The sequence below is a fragment of the Cololabis saira genome, chromosome 10 (assembly GCF_033807715.1).
Source record: "Cololabis saira isolate AMF1-May2022 chromosome 10, fColSai1.1, whole genome shotgun sequence".
NCBI lineage: Eukaryota > Metazoa > Chordata > Actinopteri > Beloniformes > Belonidae > Cololabis > Cololabis saira.
This window is the reverse complement of record NC_084596.1, coordinates 35244168-35264452: the sequence shown is the minus strand read 5'-3', so window position 1 is coordinate 35264452 and position 20285 is coordinate 35244168. Positions and strand designations below refer to the sequence as shown.

The 20285-nt window shown below is 38.5% G+C and overlaps 2 protein-coding genes across 3 annotated transcripts; one reads left to right on the top strand and one right to left on the bottom strand.

Moving 5' to 3' along the window:
- Window positions 1–2013: 2013 nt before the first annotated feature.
- Window positions 2014–16713, top strand: si:ch211-14a17.10 (golgin subfamily A member 4). 2 transcript variants are annotated; one of them, XM_061732777.1, is made up of 43 exons: window positions 2014–2146; window positions 2234–2289; window positions 2388–2423; window positions 2518–2542; window positions 2687–2755; window positions 2823–2912; window positions 3023–3091; window positions 3184–3279; window positions 3450–3536; window positions 3647–3742; window positions 5199–5264; window positions 5376–5465; window positions 5546–5632; window positions 5719–5808; window positions 5916–6005; window positions 6609–6680; window positions 6829–6891; window positions 6969–7031; window positions 7123–7191; window positions 7324–7407; window positions 8999–9085; window positions 9336–9416; window positions 9525–9593; window positions 9715–9804; window positions 9953–10042; window positions 11368–11457; window positions 11768–11830; window positions 11923–11985; window positions 12083–12151; window positions 12261–12344; window positions 12499–12585; window positions 12678–12761; window positions 12859–12927; window positions 13014–13103; window positions 13210–13299; window positions 13389–13478; window positions 13566–13655; window positions 13729–13809; window positions 13986–14048; window positions 14511–14570; window positions 14647–14793; window positions 15024–15071; window positions 16003–16713. In XM_061732777.1, exons 1-43 carry the CDS (start codon window positions 2071–2073, stop codon window positions 16554–16556), a joined length of 3813 nt encoding a protein of 1270 aa, XP_061588761.1. In that variant the 5' UTR covers window positions 2014–2070; the 3' UTR covers window positions 16557–16713. The 2 variants fall into 2 exon arrangements, with proteins under 2 accessions (XP_061588761.1, XP_061588762.1); XM_061732778.1 differs by lacking the exons at window positions 2014–2146; window positions 2234–2289; window positions 2388–2423; window positions 2518–2542; window positions 2687–2755 and having other exon boundaries at window positions 2837–2926.
- c10h14orf119 (chromosome 10 C14orf119 homolog) lies at window positions 16707–19307 on the bottom strand. Its single transcript, XM_061732779.1, has 2 exons — window positions 18743–19307; window positions 16707–17180 (listed from the first exon to the last, which is right to left on the bottom strand). Exons 1-2 carry the CDS (start codon window positions 19118–19120, stop codon window positions 17007–17009), a joined length of 552 nt encoding a protein of 183 aa, XP_061588763.1. The 5' UTR covers window positions 19121–19307; the 3' UTR covers window positions 16707–17006.
- Window positions 19308–20285: the final 978 nt, after the last annotated feature.

Here is a 20285-nt window from a genome sequence, read left to right as displayed (position 1 = left end):
GGAGTGTAGATGCAGGGACCCATCTAAAACACGTAGAACAGTAGATCTTGAGGACAAGGGTAGGTGACCATTGGTTTGATCCATTCATTTGAATCCGTGTTGGAGCAGGGAAACATCTAAAATGTGCAACACTGGTATATACACGCTTTGAAATGTGCTGTGTTTGTTAAATTAGTCACTACACACAAGTCTGCAGCTTGTTTGGCCTGTGCTTTTCACTCTCTGACACCGCAGCGCGACCTCAGCCACATAAGTAGTGAGAGTGTTGTTTTATGACCACCATGATGATTTGATGTACGGTACTTTTATTTTGGGAGCTTTTATCGGTATTGTCTGTTTTTATCGTATTTCTATGTTTATTGTAGTGTTTTATTTGTGTTATTATTGATGTTTTTTTTTGTGAAGCAAAATAATATATAAATAAGATATACTTACTTACTAATTTACAATAAGAAACGTTGATGAAATAAACCAGGTCTGGACACTTCTAATCACTTTGAAAACTCGAACATTATGGAAAGGTCAAGCACAGAAAATACTGTAAATGACCCTGAACCCACCCAAGATTATCACAGAACACAAACACAGCGAATGCTGACTCGTGGTGGATATGTTTATTCTGCCCTTTAAAAATTGCTAACGTAAGCGTTTTTTGATGAAAATAATTAATTAAAAAAATCATTTTCAAAGTCCTTCTTGCTTTAGAAATATAAATATACATAAAAAAGAGGAAGAAGATCTTCTCACTTTTGGTGTTTCTCAATGCAGAGGGAGGAACTAATCATTTTGTTTGCCCTTTGTTTGCCCTTCCACAGAACTAGACCAGAACAAGTCCGGAAGTTATCGGGTCCAATTTCTCTTAAAACCCCTATATATTTAGTGGCCCTATGAAGCTGTGGCCCTGCTGTTAAATCTTCTTCGTTCTTAATTAAAGAAAAACTGGAGAACGTCAGTCAATGTTTGGGTTTCCTTGAAGCTGCAGATTCATATTTTTTATCAAAGAGTATTTATTCATGAAAAATTATCCTCAGTATTATAGTATTAATGAGTATTTATACATTTTTTAATGTTCATTTTCATTTCATTTTATTCTTTATTTCATTCAAAAATAAAACAACAAACATTTCAATACAAACCCAAACGTTCCTAAATTGTGAATGAAAGGGAGCAGAAAGAAGAAGAATCTTATCTAATCTGCCCCTTTTTCCCAAGAAATAAATTTACAAATATTGTGAATTAAAAATTTAAAAAACAACAACTAAGTAAATAAAAAAATAAAATAAAATAAAATTACCGCCGGCTATGGGTATGTCAATCAAACTTAACTAACATTTTTCATTATATTTCCTTAACATACAGGCTTTAATTGTTCTTTTGAATATAATGTTTGATTTGGATTCTTTGTTTTCTTTGTTCAGATTGTTCCATAAACTGATTCCTTTCACAGAAACACAACGTTCCATCAATTTAGTCCTGAATCTTGTTTTTTTTTTTAAAGATCTCTGTTATATATATATATATATATATATATATATATATATATATATATATATATATATATATATATATAAGTTATACTTGCTTTCTCTTTTTTCAAATCTTTTCTGAATGTTGATTGGTAAAGTTTTTTTTATGAGCTTTAAACATAAAGCAGTGGGTGAAAATGGGAAAAAATCGGGGATAAAAAATATTTGAAAAAAGCTTTAAACATAATTTGCAGAATACTATAGTCTAGTAATTCATGAAATTTCAACAATTTTAACTGAAAAATAATGGATTTGTTGGATCTCTATATCGTTTTCTACTGATTATTCTTATGGTCATTTTTTGCAAAATAAACATTGACTGAATATGTTTTACAGGCATGTATCCCGTGTTGCAAGAGTTTCACCTCTTGACTTTGAAACTTTTGCAATAGTGGTCACGGTTTCACTCCCCCTTTTCTGGGAAAATAACACCAGGGTCAGACATTGGTAAATCAGGTTCATATAAAGAGCAAAGCTGCTGCTGGTGCTGCTGGTGCTGCTGGAAAGAAAAAGGTTTTATTTTTGACAGACCAAAAGCAGACCGATGGCTGGGGCTCCTGGTTTCATTTGGGTCCCCCTCCTGCTCGCCTGCACCTTTCATGCATCGGACAACAGGCACGGTAAGAGGCAGCGCTTGTCCACACTGCTCTCAGCTGGAATTATACGTTATTTTTAATATTGTGTTTCTTTCAACTGTATGTGTTCAGTTGTTACCCAGGAATTTGTCAGTGATGTTGGAAACCCCGAGCTTTCCCAGTTCCCAGTGAGTGCTCCGGATTCAAACACGGCCAATATAGTGAGATATATAAAAACTTGTGTAAATAGTGATATATATTTTTATTTTCTTATAATTTACCTCAGATAACCTTACCAGATGGAACTGACCTCAATATAACGGTACGTAATGACTTGCTTTCATAGTGACGTCTACGTCTTGTGGATATTGTCATCAACAGTGATTTTCTTTAATTCAACTTTTTATGTTTTACAGTCAATTAAAATAAAACTTTGCTCTGGTAAGTGTTTTTTTTTTTTTGTCTTACAATGTAAATAGCAGTAAGTAATTGGAGGGTGTCACTGGTTTGATGCATTGTACATTTCAGACCGATGTGACAGATTCTTATTTATCATGTTCATTGTCGTCGTCTTTTCTTCGGGAGGAATGGCAGAACAAATATCATCTCTGAATGCGCAGCTTCAGGAAACAGGTGTTCGTAACAGTCTTCTCGGTGAGTTCTCGTTGCTGGTGGGCTCTCTGTTGCTCGGCTCCACTACGACTTCTCCCCTCTCTCTCAGGTGACGAGGCTCTCTGGCTGAAGAGAGAGGTCGCTCAGCTGAAGCAGAGACTTGACTTCTGCAACTCTGCAGCATACTCCGTTGCCGGCTGTAAAAGTTTCCTCGTGAATCCTGCACTACACTTTTTACTCATGCATATCATGTCCGTGGGCAAACATTTGACTGATATATATATATATATGTATTTTCTTTTTTGACAGCTTATCAGGCCCAGCTGCAGATCAAAATGAACCAGCTGCTGGAGGTGTATGACGGCGAAGCATTCCAGAGTAAGGTTACCTGAAGTGAACCAAGTTCTTTTTATCATTGCTTTGCATTTGCTTTGATCTAATAAAAATGTTTTTTGTGTTTTTTCTGTCAGTACTGAAATTAATGGCGCTCACTAGAGAGGTCAGCGCTTTACAGAAGATGGTTGAACGCGGGCCTAGTTCTACTGAAACTCGTACTGAATTCAGAAGTAAATTTCCTTATTATGAGTCTGTAGATTGTATATAATGTCCTGTTTCACTGAAAAAATGTTGACCTTGGCTGTATTTGTTGGATAGTTTAATAAAATCTCATCCTGTTGAGATCTCTAGAATGGTATTGGATTTTGACTTTTCATTCAGATGTTTTATTTCCAACCAGTTCTGCAGAGAAATCTGCAAGAGAAGACCGCTGAACTGAATGCAAAGACACAGGAATTGAAGAGGAACCAGCCCAACTCAGCTCTCAGTAAGACTATTTTCAAAGATGTTAGTGGGGCAGTGAGCAGGACGATCCCGGCAAACGCAGGACCAATGAGCAGTGGCAGGCGGTTAATCTCGTGTCACCTCTCTGTTCAGTTTTACAGATAATCTCCCTACAAAGTCAGATCTGGGACTTACAGCAAGCGGGGTCAAGACAGGAAACCGCCCTTCAGACGGAGAGGAAGATTCAGGGTAAACCGCTGTCTCTCTGACCCGAGCATCATAAAGTGTTTTTTACAGCTCCAGTATACACGCCGGGCTTTTCCCCCCCAGATGCTGACATCATTTGCTGATGTGTTATTACAATAGTGTGTTTACAGTTCTGTTGATAGCAGCTGGTCTTTGGGAGAAGAGTCAGACCCCCGTCTTCTGCAGGGCGTGCCCCTTTCAAAACTTTTGTCACAGCTTTGTGCTACCCGCTTCTGAAGTACAGCCAGAGGTGTCAAAAGTATTCACATTCATTACTCAGGTAGAAGTATAGATACTAGAGTTTAAAAATACTCCTGTAGAAGTTAAAGTATCAACACAAGTTTTTTACTCAAGTAAAATTATAAAAGTACTGGTTTCAAAACTACTTAAAGTATAAAAGTAAAAGTAATGTAAGGGGGAAAAAAGCCATTAAGGACAAAAGTCATTGAAAATGAATGCATCTTAGTATAATGCAAATATATTAAAGAACCATATATGTGTACTATTGAGCATTAACATGTGTTTCAGAGAGCAGAAGATATGATGACTAGTTGACTATTAGTACTGTAATGGTGCAAAAAGTCAAACTTCAGAGGCATGTTATCATTTATCCTAACCTTTATTGGAATGTACATCCAAGTTTAGTTGCAGGAATCTGAGGGAACTGATGTAAGAACAAAACTGGACAAGAACATCTGAAACAACCACAACCAAATTCACTCTATCCGGATGGAGCAATTTAACTGGATAGTTTTTTTTTTAAAGGCCGAAATGAAGTTTTTAAAATGTAAGGAGTAAAAAGTACAGATAATTGCGTAAAAATGTAAGGAGTAAAAGTAAAAAGTCGTCTGAAAAATAATTACTCCAGTGAAGTATAGATAACCAAAACTTACTTAAGTAAGGTAACGAAGTATTTGTACTTTGTAAATTGACACCTCTGAGTACAGCAGATGCAGTATGAATGTACGATGGATGGAGATAAAGATGGAAACTAGAAAAATTCTACTCTGATCAGGGTCTGTAAATGTCCCGTTAGCCTGAACATCTCACTGAATGACATATTTACAGACCCAGTCAATTTCAGACACCCAAATATATGCTCTCAAGCACAGAAGAAGGAGTTTACTTTCACATTATGTGCTCTTGAAACTATGAAGTGCTGGAAGAAGATATTTAAGTTGGTGCATTTTGCAAATAATGCATAAATGAATTAATAAAGTGGATAATTGCACAATTCCCCTCACTCTAGTGTATACATTTCCTGTTTTGGTCTCACCTGGTCTCTCGTGGCCAGAGGCGTATAATGCTTCATGTCAGCAAAGGTACAGAAAGCGAGAGGGCTACGCAGCCACCTCAATGTGCTCACTTCCTGAGTCTTTATACATTTGAAATGCTAAAAACACATCTCTTCATTTTTAAATCCTCTCGCCTCACCAGCTTTGCTTCATTTTTGTCTCAGATTTACAAGAACAACTCGACAGCAAGATCCGCGAGCTGCAGGGCAAAGGAGACACCATCACAACCGGTCAGTTCAGTAATCTCACTACAACGACCGCTGATGAATGATGAATGATGAAAAATGCTACCTGCTTGTCATGAGACTTCTCTTGTAACACACTCTCCGCCGGTCCTGCAGTGCTGGAGGTCATTTCTGTGCGGAGTAAGATTACAATCGTGCAGAAAACGATCAGGTACTACACTGAGAAGTCAAGGACCAATGCTGCTGGTAAGCACCGACATCTTTTCTCTCGTTTCGTGATGCACTTCACATCTGAAACTGCATCTTTTTTCATTTTTAATATTTAGAGATCGAGAGGCAGTGGAGGAAAACGATTGAGCTACTTAAACAAAAGATCTTGCAGTTGAATGATGATGAAAACAACAAAGAACTTAGTAAGTTTCCAAGCAACATGCTTTTTTTTTTATTTTAACACTTGTAGTAACATCAGTTATAACCTGACACCGTTCTTTATTTTCAGCCAAAGAGATTTTGGAGCTGCAGGGCGAGGTGATGCGGCTGACGGGATTAAGGATGACGGCCCAGGAGACACTGGAAATCAAACTTAAAGGTAAATGAGCTACACCTGTAACGTACGTCCCACATTTGTGTCATATGTGTGGGACTTAACAGTTCTGTGTGTGTCTCTGTCTGTTGTTGTGTGTTTCCCTCTCCTAGAGGTTAGAGAAGATCTAGAGGTGACCAAGAAGCGGGAGCAATTCCTACAGAAACAGTTGCAGGATGCAGACTACGCCCTGGCACAGCAGAGTGAGTGCGAGTACGAAGGACGGTCGTCTCCTGTCTCACTGAATTTTGACCAATTCAGCATTCAACGAGTTCAACGATATGGAAGCATATGAGGGACTATATTCAAATTCAAATGCATTTGCAGAAATGCTTTTTCATTTTAAGAATGTGGCCGCATTATTTGAGTCAAAAATTTAATTGATAATATATAATCCGATTTGCATTTTAATTTTCGTATTCAACACTGCTTATTCTTGTACTTAATTCAAATTAAAAAGAAAAAGACATTTGAGATTTAATTTTCAAATTATGCCTCAGCAAATAGTTAGCAATATTACATTTTAAATCTAAAATGTGAAAATGAAAATGCATTTCCAGAAATGCTTTTTCATTTTAAGAATGTGGCTGCATTATTTGAGTGAAAAATCAAATTAATAATATTTAATCCGCTTTGCATTTTAATTTTCTTCTTCAACACTATTATCAATTTAATTTTTGACTCAAATAATGCGGCCACATTCTTAAAATGAAAAAGCATTTCCGCAAATGCATTTTAATTTGAATATAGTCCCTCATATGCTTCCATACAACGAGACTGAATTACTTTTCTTTGATTTGAACCAGTCATGAAAATCATCATGATTATGGAGGAGCTGAGAGAGCAGAGCCAGCTCACGTCAACAGGTCAAACCCGAGGTGAGTTCAACCCGACTCATTCCGTGAATATATTAAAAGAAATAAGACTTTATTGTTTAGAGATGTGTTCATACTGCTCTTTTGTTTTAAACATACTAACAGAAGCTTTGACAGATTACTAACAATGCATATCTTTGTTTTAAATCAGACGTTTTGACTCAGCTTCAGGCCTATAAGCAAGACTATGCCAAAGCTCAGACGGAAATCACGGGTGAGTTCTGTGTGATGGAGCTACTGTGATTTCAGACAAGAGTTTTGATAAACAGACTTCATCTCTCTCATCAACAGACCTGCAGCAAAAACTGCGACAGTTACAAGAGGCCTGTTCTGGACCTGAGGGAAAATATAACAGTGAGCTGCACGTCTGGCACCAACTGAAACCTCTGACTCGTGTTTTAGTCCCATTTCTGATTACATTTGTTTCCTTTTTCTTGTGTTACAGGTGTGAAGGTTGAGTTAGAGCAGAAGATTGCAGAACTGAATCAAACTGAGGACTCCAGCGCAGCTCTCAGTGAGTCGCGTCACATTGCATTTTATTTGTTCCAGTTTTCTTACAAGCTGGAAAACTGACATTTATTTTTATTTATTTATTTATTTTGAGCATACCTATGCAGTGATACATACCAATATCTTTTCCTGTTAGTTTTGAGTTTGATAAACCTCCATGGTGAACTAAAGGCTCTAAAGAAACAGATCTCAACTACAGACGATGCAGACATGATTTCAAGTGAGTATCAGAGCTCATAATTAATGTCGGACACTTAAAATCCACAATATGTCTTTATTTTTTTTTTTTTGTGATCAAAATTTTTCTTTATTTATCTCGCACTCACAGTACAACAAATCACAACCACAGTATGCAACAACAGTACCAGTACATAAACACAACTAAATGACGTAAGAAAAAAAAAAAAGGTTCAAACGTGCTGTTGTGAGCTCCAAGTTTACAATGTTCCGTAGCGCTCCCAGCCAGAAAGCGGCTAAATGCAGATCATGTTCAAACCAGTGTTTCACTATAGCTTTCTTAGCCGCTGTGAAGCCTGCAAAGAGCATCCTTTTCTGTACCCGGCTGAGAGGGCAGGCCGAGTCGTCATTAAGAAGGCACAGACATGGGTCAGGAACATATTGAATATCCAGCAAGTTAGACAAAGTGGTATTAGCATGGGACCAGAGGTTAGCTACTACCGGACATTCCCAAAACATATGGAGAAATGACCCCGGGGTGGGAGTGGCACAGAATTGGCAGTGGTAATGTGGTTGCAATTTCATTTGGTATCTCCTATAGGGTGTGGCATAGGCCCTATGAATAACTTTGAACTGAATGAGCTGATGAGCCACATTTTGCGAGGTCATATCCCGATTAGACCAAATCACATCCCAGTTCGGTTGATAACCTAGTTGTTTGAGCTCCCGGCTCCACAGAGACTCCACAGGAAGTGTTTTTTTAACCGCATTTAGTAGATGTTGATATATTCTAGAAACACATCCACGTGAATTTTGAGTGGGTTCAATCCAGCGCAACATGGGATGGGATTGGGGGGGGATCGCCAGGGTACTCCATATGCTTTTAGGGCAGACCGCAGCTGCAGGTAAATAAAAAAGGATGATGCTGGTAATACAAATTTACCTTTCAGCTGCTGGAATGTGAACAGGCCATTACAGTCATACAGGTCACCTATAACATGTATGCCCCGTGAGCTCCATGAGCTGTTAGAAAATGGCTTGTTGCCAGACATTAAGTTAACATTGTTCCACAAGGGGGTGAAGGAGCAGAATCGGATAGGATCCCCCAGGAGCTTCTCCGCAGTTTTCCACACCTTTAAGGCATTATTGATAATACAACCAAATTTATAGACAGAGTTTCTACGTCCTACACCAGAGAAAAGTAAGTCTTGAAATCTGATAGGGCTGACTAGCCCTGCCTCAATCAACCTCCAAGGCACCTTAGAGTCAGTGTCGATCCAGTTGCGTAGGGCCTGTAACTGAAAGGCTAGGTCACAATATGTCTTTATTAACACTTAATATTTTTAGTAAATGAGCTCTCATCTTTTTAACTACTTTAAAATTGAGGTGGGGTGCGATAACTTATCTCGAGCACTTAAATAGATCCCTTCACCGACAATCGGATTCTGCCTTATAAACTTTTCACCAAAACAAAATGTTAAAAGGTTTCAATCACATAGCTGCATTTATATTTGTTTCCACCAAAATTTGTATATTGTCCACCAATTTTTCACCAACGCTTGCATTATGTTTCTATCACATTTCCATCTCCGCCCTCCAGGGGTTAAAACTGTTTCTACCCGTTGCCTCCACAGAGCTGCAGAAGCAACTGCAGGAGAAACAAAAACACCTGGACTCGAAGGCTGCAGACATAAGCAGACTGACTGCCAGCCCACAACTAAGTGAGTTTTAGTAAAGTCCTTGAAGCTTCAAACTCCCCAACACACAGTTAGATTTCAAGGTTTAGTTTAATCAGAGATGAAATGTCTTCAAGAAGCAAAATACTGTAGAAATCCAGTTCAATGATGAAATCCAATCAAACTTTGAGAATATGGGAGTTGTATGTGAAGTAGACTGACACTCAGCTGTCATAAATAAAGTCATTTTGATACAAGACTCACCTCCGTCTTGCCTCATGTTTGTTTGTTTCAGTTTTAAAGATCATTGAGCTGCAGAATGACATACGGGACCTTCACAACAACGACAGCAATGACAACGCTGAAGAAATAAGTGGTATTTTAAAATGACTTCCTAGAATCTAGCATTTCAGTTACTTTTTGAGACATTGAACGCATCGCAAATGTCTAAATGTACTCTTAAATGCACTATGTTGTTTAACAGAGTTACAAAACAGAGTTAATGGTCTCCTCACTGAATTAGACGACAGAAGCCCAGACAGCACAAAACTGAGTGAGTGCGAAGTCGTTCACAAATACATTTCTCTGATGTGCAACATCTGCCTTGTGTACTTTGCTACAATATATGTCACCTCTAGTTAGACTTGTGTTTTTCCTGTCGTTTTGTGTTTCAGTTATTCAAATCTTGACGCTCCAGAGTCAGGTGGAGTATCTGCGGAGACAGCTGTCAAAGTCTGAGGTGGCACCAAACACAAGTGTAACCGGTAGGTATCTGCAGGAGACAAGAGTCTCAGAGAAACAATATAAAAGGTCTTTATTACGGCTTTTATTTCAGAGTTAAACACTCGGTAGTAACATAAGAACAGTGATGTTGATATGAATAATAAATGTGTTTCAACTTCTTTATATCAGAGCTCAAAAATGAACTTGCGTCCAAGGAGAAAGAGCTGCAGCAACATGTTAGCGAGCTGAAGGAGAAGAACCAGACAAACGCCAATTTGAGTAAGTAAAGATAAAATAATCCAATCGATCGCTTGAATCCCTAAATTAGAAGAAAAAAAAAGTTGGGGGTGTGGAAAATACAAGTTTAAAAAAAAAGAAGAAGGGATTCATTGGAAACGGCATGAAGACATTTCTTTCCTGGATATAAGAAAAAGCTCTAAGTATAGTTGGGATGCTAACAATGAAAGGGGAAGTAGGACGTTTTGAAACATGATGTTATTTAATCATTCTCTCTTAAAATAGCATTCATGACAGGCTAAGACTTCGAAGAAAAACACTTTCTGAGAAGCGTGGCAGAATATCACTGAAATGTTTAAAAACAATATCATTCAGAGGAAGATTGAACGGGATTTGTGTATTTACTTTTCAACAGTTCATCAACCCAATAAACCGTTAAAAGATCCTGGAGGAATTTCAGTTTATATAAGTGTGTCTGAACCCTCAGACAGTGCTGCATCATGGCCTCTCATTCATCAATAACCTTTAAAACCACATAAATCAAAGATTCGTTTTAGGAACCCTTGCAGAGCACCGTGATACTTGATTAGATGAACAGATATCAGTTGTGCAGAAGTGAACTTGCCCAGAGGCAGGATTGACTTCTCCAGAGTCATCAAGGGTGGACCACCAGCGGACACATGTGCTGTATTCTGACAAAGCACTGTTGTTGATCTTTTTTGGAAGAAATGGACCAGTCCCATATCAAAAATGAAAGGGCCTTCACCAGCAGGTGCAGAATCCCGGCTCTGTGCTGGTAAATCGGTGCATCAGTACCTTTACATCAGCTTGCTTCATATCTGCATCATTTTTATATTTTCTTTTTCATCAAGTCATTGTAGAACTTTATTCTGCACAAAATGTAAAGGATGGCTGACGAGGAAAAGGGTGCAGGAACTGTTCTGACCTGCCTGCAATCCTGACTTCTCCCAAGTAGATAATTGTATTGGAAATTTTGGGGGGAAATGCACCCAACGACAACCCTGTTCTGCTACAAGCCTCAAGACGCGTTTGTATGAAGAACAGGTCAAACAAAATAACAACTAAAACTGTCCTCAGTGCTAAAACGCCTTTTGAGGAGTTTGAGAAAGATTGCCAGCATTGTTTAATGGTTAACTTGACATTTTTGATCTGTGTTGCACAAATTCTGAATGGAGTTATCAAGACATGAAAACGATCAGATGAGGAAAAACATGAGCTCTCTTGGGTTTACACTGGGCAAAGAAATAAAAGTCAAAGTACATGTAATTATCACTTTTTTGCCATTGCTTCCCCGCCTTATCTGATTTTCAAGTGTATGTTATTTCTGTTTTGTTTTGCTTTTTCAGTTCTGAGCATCACTGATCTGGAACACCAACTCAGGAAAATTGAAAGAGAAAAGCAAACCGAGGACAAAGCAGCTTCTGCTACAATATCTAGTGAGTTTTTCTTTCATTTTTGCTTCAGACACGTTGCGGTTGATGTCACTAAGTAGCTGCAGCTTCATTCTGAACATCATGTTTCTATTATTGTTATCATTCCTTAATATAAGTATACACTAGTAATTAGTTAACATTCTTTGCTGGTTTGTTTATCCTTTGTTTTTTTATACCTTATTCTATTACTTTTTTTAACTACATGCTCTTTTCCTTATAATATTATAGCAGTATTTTATTTCGTTTTATTTAGTTTTCAGCATGTTTTGCCTTTTTGATGTTAAATATCCTTATTCATGCCAACTTTCTCTAGAGCTGAGGAAAGAACTGAGCCTCAAGGAAAAGGAGCATGATCGTGATCAGGCTTTGATCAAAGGTTAGTTTAGCCCTTGTATGCAAAGGTTTTTGCACTGAGAAATGAAGAAAGTGGTGAGTTTAAATAGCCTGTTAATGATATTCTCCCACTAGCTCTACAAAACAGTGTGAACGAGACAGAGGTGCAGTGCTCTGCACATGAGCAGAAAATTACAGGTGAGTGTTAATCCTGTTACAAAGTGTACTTGCATGACATGGAAAATCTTGCAGGATCAAAACTGATAGTCAACGTCTTGCTTTGTTATTTATTTAGCTCTGCAGAATGAACTGGATACCAAACTGGAGGAACTGAAGTCCAAATCTGACACGGTCACTTCACTTGGTGAGGGGTGAAGTTGAACTGCGAGTATCAGATGATGCACACGTTGCTGTAAATCGATGAGGATGAGGCGAAGCCTGTGTACTGATCCCGAGTCTCCTCGTTCTCTCAGCTCTTCAGGTTTCCACATTATCGGGGCAACTGGCAGAATTGAAACAGCAACTTCAAGACTCTCCACCCAAATCCAAGCTAGAGGGTGAGTGTATTTGAATGTCAGTTCATGCCAATTAATCATGTGGGCACTGTAACTTACTGTAAGATACCGTATAAACCGTGGGCCTACAAAGGCTACTGTACAGGCTAGCAAGAAGTTAAATATTGAAAACAAGTTGCCATTTCTTTCATTTCAGAGCTGCAGAGAATTATAGATGAAAAGAGTCGAGAGCTGGACACGAAAAAGGATGCGCTGAAAGAACGGAGTTCTCAAGCACAAAGGCGTGAGTGCATCAAGGATCATAATCCACTCAGAAAAAACACGTTTATATATATGGAGAATTTAAAATTAATTAAATTGGTTTAATGCCTTCAGTTCTGCAGATTATTTTGCTGCAAGTAGAGATTGCGAAACTGGGAAATGAGGCGGTGAATGATACAGATTTTGCCAATATTGCAGGTGAGATGTAACAATTGCTATAGGTGAATGAATTATTGATAAAAAAAAAGATCTTAACAGATATTCATTTATTGTTTTCTTCATCTCTTTTCTGCAGCACTCCAAGACCATCTCACATACTTGATTGATGGAATTAAAGACTCAAAGAATGAAACCACAAAACTGAGTTAGTGTCATGGAAATAAATCTGTTACTGTGTTTTGCTTTCGTATCCGGCTGATTAATCAGATCAAAACTCTTTTTATCCGTCAGCATTTCAAATCTTGTCTCAGCAAGATGAAATATTCAGACTGAAGAAGCAGCAAGATAGTCAGCTGAAAGAACAAGCCAAGCGAATTAAAGGTGGGATCAAGCCATCAATCAATACAATACAAATAAAAGTATACTTATATACTGTATAAGATTAAGGTCAGAAAATAATCCCATGTCGTTTCGTGTTCTTTGGAAGACCTGGAGGACGAACAAGAGTACATCAGAAGTCAGATACAAGAAAAAACCAGGTTGTTGAATATGAGGGATGTGAGGATTGCCAATCTGTGTAAGTGTTCTTTTTTAAGAAACCTAATAATTGCATAGTATCTGAAATATTTACCTTGAATTTGTGGTTTTTTGTTTGTATATTTTTAGCTGCTGACATCATGGAACTTCACAAGAAGATCCAACCGCTGACGGACGAAGTATCGGACCTCAAAGAGACATATGATGGGAACCTTGCAGGTGAAGAACCGCAGTTGCGTGAAACACGTCCGACCCAGATTTAGATTCTGGAGTTACGTATTTTGTTGTTCTCCAAACCGTTTTCAGAACTGCAAGAACGACTCAATTTAACAAAGAGTCAACTGCAAGACTGTGAACTCCAACTGCAGCATGCTGACGCAAAGAACTTCAAATTAAGTATGGACATTTTGCTCGTCTGTCCTGTTGACTTTCAGCAAAAAAATAACCTGAATGTTTGTGTCTCTGCCAGCAATGACCATCACCAATCTGAGGATGGAGTTGAAGAAGGCCAAAAAAGAGGCATCCAGAAATCCTAAAAAGAATATCGCTGGTTTGTTGTCCTTGTCATCTATTTGTTAATGTGCACATGACAGATCTTTAATCACATCATAAAAACATGTTATCTGCTGAAACAAACATCCCACAGCTTTAACATGCATATCCCACTGCAAATATAATCTATTGAAAGTTTAATACAGCCACTGCAATGTTTTCTTTCCTTGTCAGACCTGGAACAACAGCTTGAAACCCAAAAAAGCCAGAACAGGAATCTTGAAAGCACAAACAAGGGTATGTATTGCACATTGCAGTGTCATGCAAGTATGTTTTGACCATTTATTATCTCCCTGGAGAATCGCCAGTGAAAAGATGTGCAAAATACATTAAAACAGAAGCATTGACTATATATATTCATATTTATGTAATATTTGGAATATCTGGGATCCGCTGTGAGGGTTGTAGTCTATCAAGCTAATGGAACGACAACACACACTTCAGGTGTACGTTATTAATGCAGAAAAGGCAGTTGGAACATTTTAAAGGCTGGTATAGAAATAAAACCTTTTTCTTCTATGTTAAATTCATTGCAATCGGACTTTCTTACAGACAATATTTCACCTATTGGTAAAAACCACATTTTTGCCACAAAAAAACGACAAATTGCATTTCCAATGATTAAAAACAATCTTTTTCAGTGTTGTGCCTCTCAAGTTAGTGGGAATTTCAGTGTTTAAACGTTCTGCCCTCTGTCAGGCTTAGAGCAACAGGTCAGAGAGCTGGACATGTGCTGCACAGTCAACAACCAATGTGAAGGTGAGATCCTCCTAAAACACTTACAGAGATCCACGTAGTGACAGGATGTGATTATTGAAGCCCTTTCATCAAACAGACGTGCAAAAAAAACTGCAGCAGAGCCAAGAGGATGCAGATAGCCTCCTTCTGCAGCTGCAGGAGAAGGATGCAGCTCTAAAAAAGTCGCAGCAGGACTTTGAGAGACTGGGCCGTGACAAAGCCAAACTGCAAGAGAACTACAACAGTATGTCCACCTCTAGTGATGCTTTCATACATACCATGAGGGGTTTAATTAAGTGCAACAGCAGAAAGGTAGTATTTCCTGTTCGGATTCTTAATTAAATGTGTAAATTATGCTGCTTTGCCTGCTAAATCAGTTCACTATTAGTTCAGATCCACAACAGGATACTGTAGAAGTACTCCAATGTTACCATATCCCGCTGTAAAAAAGTCTTGTGCTCATCCTTTCTTCAGATCTCTTGAAGAAGCAGGGTGATGTGGACGATAGGATGATCTTTCCCTGTGAGTAACATGAATTTGTTGAGTTTGTTGAATTTTTCAATTAGATTATTTGACACTCGTGTTATAAGCAGAGGTGGGTAGTAACGAGTTACATTTACTCCGTTACATTTACTTGAGTAAGTTTTGGGAAATTTTGTACTTTTAGGAGTAGTTTTGAATCACTATACTTTTTACTTTTACTTGAGTAGATTTGTGAAGAATAAACTGTACTTTTACTCTGCTACATTAGGCTATGTTGAGCTGTTACTTTTCTTTCATCCCCTCCGCGTACGCATCAATCTCATGACATCACTGGGTGATTCTTTGGGAAAAATGTTTGTTTTTGCATGTTTTGTCACATTTACACAGACTCAAACACATACAGAGTTTATATGAGTTAATGGGCTTGTTCTAGTTCTGCCTGCGGAGCCTGGTTAAAAAAGAAAAGTACAAAGGCTTGAAATTTTGTGCTACTTGTGCTTAATTTATTTTTTGATTCGTTATTATTTTATTATTTATTAAAGTACTTGAATTTTCTTTAAGATTATTTTAATTTAAGCTATTTTTATTAATTTTAATTAATTTTATTGATTTAATTTGCCTGAAGATGATTATTTTGTACTTTAGTCTGAATGGTTGTGTTAAAGAAATTAATCAGACGTTACTCAACAGTTACTCAGTACTTGAGTAGTTTTTTCACCAAGTACTTTTTTACTTTTACTCAAGTAATTATTTGGATGACTACTTTTTACTTGTACTTGAGTCCTATTATTCTGAAGTAACAGTACTTTTACTTGAGTACAATTTTTGGCTACCGTACTCTACCCACCTCTGGTTATAAATTCAAACCAACACCATCATTCCTCAAACTGATACAAGAATAACAAACTCTTTTCATGCAGTGAATTTTTACGGATCAAGATGTCAGTAGTCTACATTTCTCTGTTTACAGCAAGTATAACTCTGGATCCAGATACTGCACACCCGAGACTAGTGCTAGGTGAGGGTAACACCGCGGTATCCACCACTAACAACGTGCAAAATGTCCAGGACCTTCCAGGCAGATATGACGTGAGTCTCGCCGTCTTGGGCACCACCGGCTACTCCAGTGGCCGACATTACTGGGAGGTGTCGGTAGCCGGAAAGATCTGCTACCACCTTGGGATGACCAGCGAATCTGCTCGGAGAAAGGGGTCGCTGTCATTCAAGCCAGCGAATGGTTTCTGGACTATAGTCCTGGACAAACAGGGTCAGCTCAAAGCTATTGATAGGAAAGCTGTTGTTCTTGCCTCACAGACGCAACCCCTCTCACTGGGCGTCCTGTTAGACTACAGCAAGGGATCCATTTCCTTTTATGATGCAGGCGACAGAACTCACATGTACACTTTTTCAGGTCAGACGTTTACCGACAAAATGTATCCATTTATCAATTATTGTGTTGAAGATGTCCAAAATCCAAGTCCAATAGTTTTAGTTCCACCCGGATCCACTGACTGGATACAATAAGTACCGGTAACGTGATATGCTTGTTCACTTTGAAATCAAATGTATGTGCATCAATAATCAACAGCTCAGTTAATAAACTTGTATCAAATGTAAAAGAAAATGTTAACACATTTCTGTGATTATCGCTTGTGTTTTTCATACAATAAAAGTTTCAGTAATGCAACAAGTTTAATGTCTTTATTAAAACTATACACAGCTGTATTGTCTATACTGTTGCCAGTCATAAACACAAGGGAAAGCAGCTTTTTCCAGCAGTGATTTGTTGAGTTTATTAATAAGCTTTGACACCCAAACACTGGCTTTGTGAGAAAGTTACAGCACTGTGTGATGCAGCCCTTGGAAATTGTATAAACGTCAGTAAAAATAGCATACACACTGAATAAAATTACAAAAAATGTCTCCAAATAAGGAATATGCATTCAAATGCAATGGAATACATGGAAACACGGTTCAGTCTCTTCCCGCAGTGCCAGCTACACTCCTGTAGAAGTGGGCAACAAACACTGGGTCACACTCTTCCAACAGGTGCAGGAAATGATTCCTCTCGTCTTCTCCCCAAGACTCGAACCACTGGCTCCACAAGCGCAGCTGGCATTCAAAGATGTTGGGCAGCCTGTCCTTCACCTGCACAACAACACAAAGGCAGTGCTTCAAACTTGGACCTTCGGGAGTTTCACGTTTCCAGGTGACGGAGTGTCCCTGATATTACCCCATATTTGACTAGGATGATTCTGATTCTGTTATTTTTCGGTAATCTGTATTATTTTTGCGGTTTCCACCAACATAAGGGGAATCCTGGTTACGGCAGCAGATGATCGATAGAGTAATTACCTCTCATGTTGTGATTTCTGTTTCACATGGGGGGATCCTACCTATTGATCATTTGCATGTGTTACCTCTAATGATTTATTGTCGATTACCTATGGGTGGATTTGTCCTTTGTCCATATCAAGGATATAAGGAATTGAACTCTTATTTATAAGTAAGTCTTTTTAACAGAAATTTGTTAAATTAAAAAAAATATATAACCTTGTACGAACTTTAAATTTAGCCATCCCAAAACTAAGAGGCGCCTTTGTTTTTTTCTGGTTTTCTTTTTATCACTAGATATGTATGACGGCCAGCTGGCCTGATGTTGCCTTATCTAGTTATAAGATGTTTGGATATCTGGATACATGTACTTTGTATATTTTATTTTACACCAGGTGTTGTTCTTTTTCTTGTGACCCCCTGGGGAGGGCTTAAAATGGGGCGTCTATTGTATCCAAAATTAGTCTGAAAAAGAGCAAAATGCGCTCGAAACGTCACGTTTGATGTGCTAAATAAATCTGCACTGGGGAGCAAAAGTGTGCGGTCTCCTCTCTTGTTTTTTTCCTGGATCTATGCTTTGAGACCAGCACCTGTTGAGATATTGGATGTGCGCGACCCAGGGGTGCAGATCCGATGTCAAGATTGGGGGGGGGGCACCAACGTGATTTGAATTACGTGTTTATGACAGATAAGACTACACAAATACACCCATCCTAACAGGTATATAATAATCCATTGATCCACCAATTGATTATTGAAACGGCTTCCTTGAAAACAGACGCATACGACCGGTAGGAGGCAGGAAAACGGATTTGATGGGAACCTGCGGCTGCTGTTGTCCTATGTTAACTTTGTTTTTTTTTTTTTCTTTGTTTTTTTTTTTTATTTCTTTGTTTTTTTTTTCTTCGGTAACTAAACGGTCTTTAGGCACAAAGTCCCTGTTGGAGGAAAAGAATGACGTGTTTTATGTCTTGTTTGTTACCAGTACTGCTTCCTTTTCTGGTTTGAAAGTAGAATGTAAAAATGAAAAGGAGATCGTGTGACATCTGAAACGTGTGATATGTATGAAAATGTTGCTCAATAAACATAAAGTTGAAAAAAAAAACGCACCGTGGATGTATTATTTTTTTAGAAATATATTTTTTAAGAAATATTCTACATACTCAACCTTTAAGTCTGAAAATACATTTGTTCAATTTTGAATAATTTAGGGTATTTTTATTGGGGGGGACAATTCATGTTTTTCAGAAATTGGGGGGGACATGTCCCCCCCGTCCCCCCCGGGATCTGCACCCATGTTTGAGACCAGCACCTGTTGAGATATTGGATGTGCGCGACCTATTTGACCCAGGTGATGGGAGTGGGACATACTGTACCTGCAGGGTGGTGAGGGACTGCAGGAGGGTGCACACCTTGCCCGGCACAGCTTTCCCAAGCAGGTCCTGCAGGAACCTCTCCCTGTGCGCGGCCGTCCAGGCCTGGAACCAGCTCAGCACGCAGCGCTGCTCCTGCAGGGTCACGTAGGAGATGGGACCCGGACCCGGGTCCGAGGACCGGGCTGAGCCTCGACAGGACTGGCTCTCCAGACTGGCAGCTCCGTGAGGAGCTGGTGGGAAGTCATCAAGGCTCGGGGTGGATAAATCAGGGGTGGGTGAACTCCCCGGTGGGTTTACGGGGCTGAAGGAGCTGGCCGGGATGAGTCTGTGGTCAGTGGGCTGATCCGCGCCCTGACTCACGTGGCTGAACCATGACATCTCTGAACAGCTGGGGAAGGAAAACTATCCCTCTGCTGCATGTAGCTGTAGAAACACAACCACAGCAGCTTTTAACATGACACGTTTCTATAACCCCTTTTTTTTTATTCCAAATTAGGAAATGATGTGTATATTTAGATTCCCCAACACCTCGTAACGGTAGTCTGGCTCTAAAGCCTGAAATATGGTTCTGCGTTAAATCGACGCAGAGCCTACGGCGTAAGGTACGGCGAAGCCTACGGCGTAAGGCACGCGACGACGCCCGCCACGGCGTAGGCTCTGCGTTGGTGTAACGCAGAACCATAAATCAGCGTTAAGTAGCTAACAGTTTTAAACAGGAAGCGGACGCAGTCAATTAGACTGGTGTCGTGTGAGGAATCAAGCTTGCGCGCTGTTTGCGCAGTGTTTATTATTAATAAAAATAAAAGATTAATACCAGAGTTTCTGTGCTATATGTAATTAAATGAAACCTATAATATATTTCTAAGTAACAAATATATTTTTATGCGACTTGTAATGTTTGAATGTGGTAGTTATGCGTGTAGCGCCTCTCTAGTAGTGAGGCGAGAGGTGGCAAACCTGAGCTCTTTTTTACTCTAAAACAAAAAGATTGGGTTTTTTATAATAAACGTAAAAAATACCTCAAAAGTGCTTGTGAAGAGTTATTTTTAAATATTAGGTAACTCCACCTTTAAATCAAGTTTTTTGAAGCACAAAATGTTACTCCCATGAACTGAAATACACTTTAAACTATAGTATTTTTTTTAACAGCGAACTTTTTCATCGTTCAAATCTTAATGACTATTTATTCTGAAATAAGCTTATTTATGCTAACTTATGCCTTTTTTATCCTATTTATAAATCTCCACAGGGCTCCATGCGGCTCTTTTTTTGTATGAAACTTTATTTCAATTCCAGAAAATACAATAACATTAAAATAAAAAAACAAACATACATAGGCATCATTATAGTCCAAAAAATATAAAATTGTTCTCTTCACAAAAAAAGCTACAATAAAGTGTAAGTAGTTCTTGACATTAACAATTACACTAAATAATAAAAGGAAGGCAAAACATTCAGATATCCGTAAACATTTCTTTTATGAGGTTGACAGTGGTATTACATTTTTTTGTTATTAACCAATCTCAAAATATATTTTGAAATC

Excerpts from the sequence above, each read along its gene's own strand:
- c10h14orf119 (XM_061732779.1), bottom strand. The coding sequence starts at position 19,120 with ATGTCATGGTTCAGCCACGTGAGTCAGGGCGCGGATCAGCCCACTGAC. Across the intron at positions 17,181-18,742 it reads AGTCCCTCACCACCCTGCAG|GTGAAGGACAGGCTGCCCAA; the intron begins GTACAGTATGTC and ends GTTGTTGTGCAG.
- si:ch211-14a17.10 (XM_061732777.1), top strand. The coding sequence starts at position 2,071 with ATGGCTGGGGCTCCTGGTTTCATTTGGGTCCCCCTCCTGCTCGCCTGC. Across the intron at positions 2,147-2,233 it reads TGCATCGGACAACAGGCACG|TTGTTACCCAGGAATTTGTC; the intron begins GTAAGAGGCAGC and ends GTATGTGTTCAG. Across the intron at positions 11,831-11,922 it reads TGATCAGGCTTTGATCAAAG|CTCTACAAAACAGTGTGAAC; the intron begins GTTAGTTTAGCC and ends TTCTCCCACTAG.